This window comes from Tachysurus fulvidraco, chromosome 7, assembly GCF_022655615.1.
Source record: "Tachysurus fulvidraco isolate hzauxx_2018 chromosome 7, HZAU_PFXX_2.0, whole genome shotgun sequence".
NCBI classification, from domain to species: domain Eukaryota; kingdom Metazoa; phylum Chordata; class Actinopteri; order Siluriformes; family Bagridae; genus Tachysurus; species Tachysurus fulvidraco.
In genome coordinates this window covers 5,335,672-5,342,860 of record NC_062524.1, presented here as the reverse complement: position 1 = coordinate 5,342,860, position 7,189 = coordinate 5,335,672, and the positions used below count along the sequence as shown (strand labels likewise).

General features: G+C 42.8%; 1 protein-coding gene across 1 annotated transcript; it reads right to left on the bottom strand.

Moving 5' to 3' along the window:
• Nucleotides 1-4,286: 4,286 nt before the first annotated feature.
• On the bottom strand, nt 4,287-6,557 carry LOC113659001. The gene is made up of 2 exons (XM_027171533.2): nt 5,082-6,557; nt 4,287-4,740 (listed from the first exon to the last, which is right to left on the bottom strand). The coding sequence occupies exons 1-2, from the start codon at nt 6,453-6,455 to the stop codon at nt 4,441-4,443; spliced, it is 1,674 nt and encodes a 557-aa protein (XP_027027334.2). The 5' UTR covers nt 6,456-6,557; the 3' UTR covers nt 4,287-4,440.
• Between the last annotated feature and the right edge of the window lie 632 nt (nt 6,558-7,189).

The following is a 7,189-nucleotide window of genomic DNA, read 5'->3' as shown; positions in this document are numbered from 1 at the left end:
GTAATAATGAGAACACATTTTCCAATGAAAAAATGCTTGTTTTTTTTTAAACAATATTGTTTTTAGCCCATCAGTGGCTCATGTTATAACTCGTGTTATATCAGATTAAGATTCCAGCGATTTCAGTGCAGGTTTTTCTTCGTTTATGTACATACTCACTTCAGCCACTAGATGGCACTCACACACACACACACACACACACACACACACACACACACACACACACACACACACACACACACACACACACACACACACACACACACACACACACACACACATTTTAGCAATAAATACATAACTATGAAATTGTTGTGAACATATAATTAAAGAACTGAATTTTTCAGCTGAACCAGGATGGCCAGGATGAAGAGCTTGAGAGCTTGATGAAGGAAGAGCTGTGATGTTAATATCAACTAGGTTGCTCTCTCTCTCTCTCTCTCTCTCTCTCTCTCTCTCTCTCTCTCTCTCTCTCTCTCTCTCTCTCTCTCTCTCTCATAATAAAGTCCGACTCTTTCTGGGATTTAAATAATTATAAATATTGACATAATTTTTGAAATAATGACATAAAATATAATTAGATAACTCAAAATAATGGCATATCTTGACGTATCAAGATAATAATAATAATAATAATAATAATAATAATAATAATAATAATAATAATAATAATATGTCTTTATAAAGATAGAGATAAATTCCATATTTCTTGTAAAATGAGATTGTAAATAAATGACAAGGCTTACAATAATGAGAGGATATCTACAAATAACTGGAGATAATTGGAGTTGAGCTGGTAAAGATACAATAATATCTATAAGAGAATAATAATGTAATAAGAGAACTGATAAGAGGAAGTCAAGTGAAGAGGAAGGTACAGGCAGTCAGTCTGTCTCTTATCTGTCTATCAGTCTTTCTGTCTCATCTGTCTGTCTGTCTTATTTGTCTGTTTTTGTTTGTCTCATTTTTCTGTCTGATTTATTTATCTGTCTGTCTCATTTGTCTGTTTGACTCATCTCTCTGTCTGTCTGTCAGTCTGTCTGTCAGCTGTCTGTCTGTCTGTCTGTCTGTCTGTCTGTCTGTCTGTCAGTCTGTCTGTCAGCTGTCTGTCTGTCTGTCTGTCTCATTTATCAGTCTGTCTGTCTGTCTGTCTGTCTGTCTCATTTATCAGTATGTATGTCTGTCTGTCTGTCTGTCAGCTGTCTGTCTGTCTGTCTGTCTGTCAGCTGTCTGTCTGTCTCATTTATCAGTCAGTCTGTCTGTCTGTCTGTCTGTCTGTCTGTCTATCTGTCTGTCTGTCTGTCAGACTGTCTGTCTGTCTGTCAGCTGTCTGTCTGATTTATCAGTCTGTCTGTCTGTCTGTCTGCCTGCCTGTCAGTCTGTCTGTCTGTCTGTCTGTCTGTCAGCTGTCTGTCTGTCTCATTTATCAGTCTGTCTGTCTGTCAGTCTGTCTGTCAGTCTGTCTGTCTGTCTGTCTGTCTGTCTGTCTGTCAGACTGTCCGTCTGTCTGTCAGCTGTCTGTCTGTCTGTCTGTCTGTCTGTCTGTCTGTCAGCTGTCTGTCTGTCTCATTTATCAGTCTGTCTGTGGATTCACAAGTGCTGTCATTATCTTTAACTGAGCTAAATCTTTATGTCACACAAAAGAACGACATTCTGTCATGCGCTAACGATTTATTATGTTGAAATAATGAGATAATAACTCACAATCAATACGCATCTCTAACACTTAGGGTTCGGTCCTTAGATGGAAATACAATAAACCTGACTTTGCTCAAGAAGTCCAAGTGTGTGCTTCAGAGTTCTTCCTGTCGCATGGAAATGAGAATAAACAAAGATCGTTTCAAATAAATGTGCATTTTCAACATCTCTGACAGCTTATAAAATTAACTTTAAATGAGACCTTATTTTTTCTGTCTCATGACGGGAAAACGTCAGCTTGTCAAAAGCTGCTTTAAATCGAGTTGTTAAGCTCAGCCACTATCTCATTTCAAATTGAAATTTTGAGCCACAGCAGCTGATGCGGGCTCCATATTGGCTTCTTAATGACACCATGTCTGTGTCTCTTCAAGAGGCTTGGGAAAAGAACAGATGGCCTGCATGAGAGATATGGCAACAAACAGCAAGTGAAAATGTGTGTGTGTGTGTGTGTGTGTGTGTGTGTGTGTGTGTGTGTGTGTGTGTGTGTGTGTGTGTGTGTGTGTGTGTGTGTGTGTGTGGGTGTATATGTTTCTCAAGTACTTCTTGAAGAAGTGTGACCACCTGCTGCTGAGTGTTTGACATCAGGCTAACCTGACTCTCCCACCTGCTGCCTCCCTCTGCGCCTGTTTTCCTCAGATGCTTTTTTATATTTACTCAGATGGACACTTTATTTGACGGACCACCTGAACCCCATACCACACACACACACACACACACACACACACACACACACACACACACACACACACACACACACACACACACACACAAATCTGCAAAGAATAAGACAGACACCTGGTGAGCTGACGGAACATCTGCCACACGTCTAAAAAGTATTTCTTTTCACTTCCAGTACCCAGTCTGCCTTTCTCTGTCTGAACTGTAGATGGTGTTCCAGCACATTATATCTGAAACCGATCACCTGACACTCTCCGCTCTATGAAGCTCCGCTAAGCTCCGTAACATCACTAATCCTCGACCGATGCTAATTAGAAAGCGGGTTCGCTAATCGTCAGTCGCTTTATACGAGTCGTCTTTGCTTGCTCTCTGTCTTGTTTATCACATAAATGATATGGGATTTATTTTTAAATCACACTGTCGTGGAAGTTTTGAGGTCTGAGAGAATTAAAGCATAAAATATCACACCGGTAGACACGGGCAAGAGTAAAAAAAAAGGTTTCACGGTTTTATTGTGTTCAGCCGTGCAGCAGGACCCAACAGTCCACGTGTAACACGAGAGAGGAAGGGCGACGATCATCGATAACATCAGGATTTTATAGACAGGATTCAAATGAAAAGCAAAACATCATCAACAGTTGGCTAAGAAACATCACCTGCTCATCTTCTGACCAAGCTAATCTGTACCTATACCAAGGTCTCACGGGATCTACCAAGGTCTCACGGGAAAGATCTGCTGGAAGCTGTTTTAGGAAAACAACTGCAATGTCTAGTCACAATAACTACCAGCTATGAGAAGCACAGAAGGACAGGTTCTTATGAACATCTCTAAAGTAAACATTTCCACTACTGTACAATTCCCCCCTTTTTGTCCCTGGGACAATACACACATTTTTTACTAATCATTAATCTGTAACAAAATCTAAACTACTCCGTCCAGGGTGTATCCTGCCTCGAAGCCCGATGACGCCTGAGATAAGCACAGGCTCACCGTGACCCGAGAAGTTCGGATAAGCGGTAGTGAATGAATGAATGAATGAATAAAAAACTAAACTCTAAATGATAACAACTTAATCCACAACATTGTTAATCGATTGCTTAATCAATATCAATTAATCAGCTAGAATATAATCAGGTATGCTTTAAGCTAAGCTTAATCATGTACAATCTCACACCAGTGTATCCTTTCCCCTGTAGGGTTCACATGAATGCTTCATAAAATACACACGATATGCTGTTTTAGTGGCGACAGGACCCGTACATAGAGAATGCAGTTAAAGGCAAACCATTAATCATTAATCTTGTTGTAACTTCTCTATACGTCACAGTCTCTACTGTTTGTATTCACCTTTGTCTGTTTCTGGATCATTCTGGGCAAATTCAGTGAAATACTGTAGTCATCGTCGAATGGAGGAATCCATTCGGTGTCGTCGTCAATATCGTCCAGTTTCACAAGTTGTTTGGACGTTAGATTGGACATTATGATGTAATGAACGCATTTGTATACGCAAGGGCCAAAGAAACTTAATAAGATTAATACACACTCACTAGGGTGATAGTCATAAAGGCTATCATAAGGCTAGCCATAAAGGCTGTGTGTGTGTGTGTGTGTGTGTGTGTGTGTGTGTGTGTGTGTGTGTGTGTGTGTGTGTGTGTGTGTGTGTGTGTGTGCATTTGTGTGTGTGTGTGTGTGTGTGTGTGTGTGTGTGTGTGTGTGTGTGTGTGTGTGTGTGTGTGTGTGTGTGTATGGTTTGTGTGTATGGTTTGTGTGTATGAGATGGATGTATGTCGTAGTCAGTATGTAATACTGTACAGTCGTCTGCCGACGTGTGTCTGTCACATTTACCTCTTTCACTTAGTTTATTAACTTCATTAACATTTGTGTTCATATTTGTGTGTGTGTGTGTGTGTGTGTGTGTGTGTGTGTGTGTGTGTGTGTGTGTGTGTGTGTGTGTGTGTGTGTGTGTGTGTCACTCTTTCAGATGACGCTGCTTCTTCTCAGTGTCGGCTGCTGTTATGTATCAGGGTTTCTTCTGACTCAGACACTTTACACGTCATAGAGAGTCAGTTGGAGCTCACGGGAGAGGTTACTAGCACGTCACCGTGTGCCCTGATGTTCCTTCTCGTTCCTCTTAGCAGCTGTCGGTTGCTGGTTTTTCCTCTGGCTCCATTTTTCTCATCAACTGTTTGTACAAACAATTTGTTTGGATCTGGAATCCCTAATGTTGGGGTGGTTTGTAGAGCCATTTTTAATCTTTCTCTGCGTCTGGTGTCCAGGTCAGTGCACGGTGGGCCTGTAGGTCTTTCCCATGAGAGATTGTGCTCAAGGGCGCCGCGAGGACTGCATAGTTGGGTATGAAAGTCCTGCAATAGGAACACATGCCTAGAAATGACATCAACTGTTTTTTTTTGTGTGTGTGTGTTAGGCTTTGGGATGTTTTGTATGGCTGCAACTCTTTGTTCTGATATCAGATGTCCCAAGAATTTCCCTTGTTGTACAAACTGCAGCTTTATTAAACTGGTTAATGTGTGTATTGGAATGTGCTTTAGGCATCTAAACTGTACTTTGCATATGTGCCTTGTGGAGTATGTTTCTTTTCAAGCAAATCAATAGCATATTCAAAACTTTAACATTTAAGTCGGAATCAGAAGTTACAGTAGCTGAAGCGTTTCCTCATTGCAAAGCATCAAAGATTTTGACTCACCCATTCCTTCAGGACTGACCTCCTCGACCTGAGATGTTGATGCTCATGCACTTTTCCTCTCTCGGGGCATCCGTTTGCCCAGTGATCTTGTCCTCCGCAAATAAAACATCCACTGTCTCCCCCTCTTCCTCTTCTGCCTCTTCCTCTTCTGCCTCTGCCTCTTCCTCGGTGTGTTAGAGACCTCGCTACAGCTTGCATAATCGTCAGCTGGACTTTGTGTGTTTGCGCTTCTTTCTTCTTTTCCTGCTCCTGCTTGTTTTGCGCCAGCAGTTTTTCCGCATGCAGAGCGTGTTGTATGATGAGGCTCAGCTTTCCAGTGTCCCACGTGATGCATAGGTTTTTCACCTTGTCAGATATTCCTGGAATCAGTCCATTCATGAAACTGTTTCTCAAGTGCGCCTCGTACGCTGTCACTGCCCCCTCACTCATATCCTGTGGGGCAGTAAGGCCGCTGTGCGCGTTGTGTACGTCAGTGAGGCGATGGAGATATTGCGCAACCGTTTCGCCGTCCTCCTGTTTGCACAGCGCAATCTTTGTCATATCCATCTTCACTGGAAAAGCCTCACTACACGCTTCACGTAATTCCGTTATAAAGTTAGTGTACGTGGCATTCCTCCCGTTCTCATGATCTGGGTGTCTCATGCACAGATTTTCATCCGGCCATTCATACTTAATCCGCGTTATGTCAGTTGCTAGTTTTCTTCCCAACAGGCGCCTCAGTTCAAGCGAGGTAGGAAGAAATACTTTGCAAAAACGTTCCAGCTCCACACCAAACGTTTCCCCCCCGACTTCTCTCGGGTCAGGGACTTGCTCATGAGCATGCTCAATGTCCTTTAGTGTCCAGGGACGGTGTACTAACATGGGGTCTCCATCCGGCCGCGCACGAGCTTCCTCCGTGTCCGTGCGCACCTGTCCACATGACGCAGCCGCTCCCAGACGTGGTCCAGGAGGCGGTCCATCCAGTTCTGGATCATCTGAAAAGCACTTAAGACTCTGGAGACTTTGTGAGATTCTTATTGTACTTGATTGTGGATTCTGTACATTTTGTACTGATACTCTCTTTGGAGTAGATTGTGTTTTTCTCAACCTTTTCTCAGCCTCTAACTTCCACATGTGAAAAGCTGTCCAGTTTACTTCTACCCTGTTCTTCTTCTTCCTGACATTATCTTTTTCCATTTGGGTCAGGTTACCTTTCAGCGATTCTAACTGCTTTAAGCTAAAACTGCCGCCGTCTGGGAAGCCGCACTCCGTCACCCACCACGTTAGTTGTGACACAGAATCAGGACCATAATTATTTCTCATATAATTCACATTAGGTCCAGTGACACACACCGTGTTTGTACTGAGCTTGCTCTTAGATTTACTGTTGCCCATGACTATCTTAGTTTAATGTTGACAGTCTCTGTGCCAGAAATCCTGTTTTTGTCTCAGTCTCTTAGTTTAATCTCTTAGTCTCTATCTGTACTCTGTGCTGTGTGTGTGTGTGTGTGTGTGTGTGTGTGTGTGTGTGTGTGTGTGTGTGTGTGTGTGTGTGTGTGTGTACTTTATCTTTTTTGTTGCCCTCTCTCTTTACCCCAAACCTGCTTTGCTCTCCGGAGAGTCTACGCTGAGCTGGTCAGCCCTTAGCTTTCACAAGACAGCCATGCACTAGGTGCCTATCCAGATCTCTGACCTGTCGACAGATCCAGGTCTAAATCCTGTCCTTACAGCCCTTTCCACACAGAGACAACCAGGAATATAATTTTACTATTCAACACTAATGAATTTAACTACGGTTTTCTGGACAAACCCTTACAACCTTACAATTACTTAGCAGATTAAGCAGTGTTCTCTATCACGAATAAAAATAAATTCTCTCACCTTCCACGTGTCAAATTACTTTTGATTCCAGCGCTGAGGCGACTCACGGTGAACTCCCGAGTCCTCTCACGCTGTGGCCAATTTTGCGGTTCAAGGTGAAGTTAACAGCCTTCAAGGCTCGAGGCCTACGAGGCTCCCCGGGAATCCCCGAAGTCGACTCTCAAACGCGGAATCCTGCAGACTTGTCGTGGAAGTTTTGAGGTCTGAGAGAATTAAAGCATAAAATATCACACCGGTAGACACGGGCA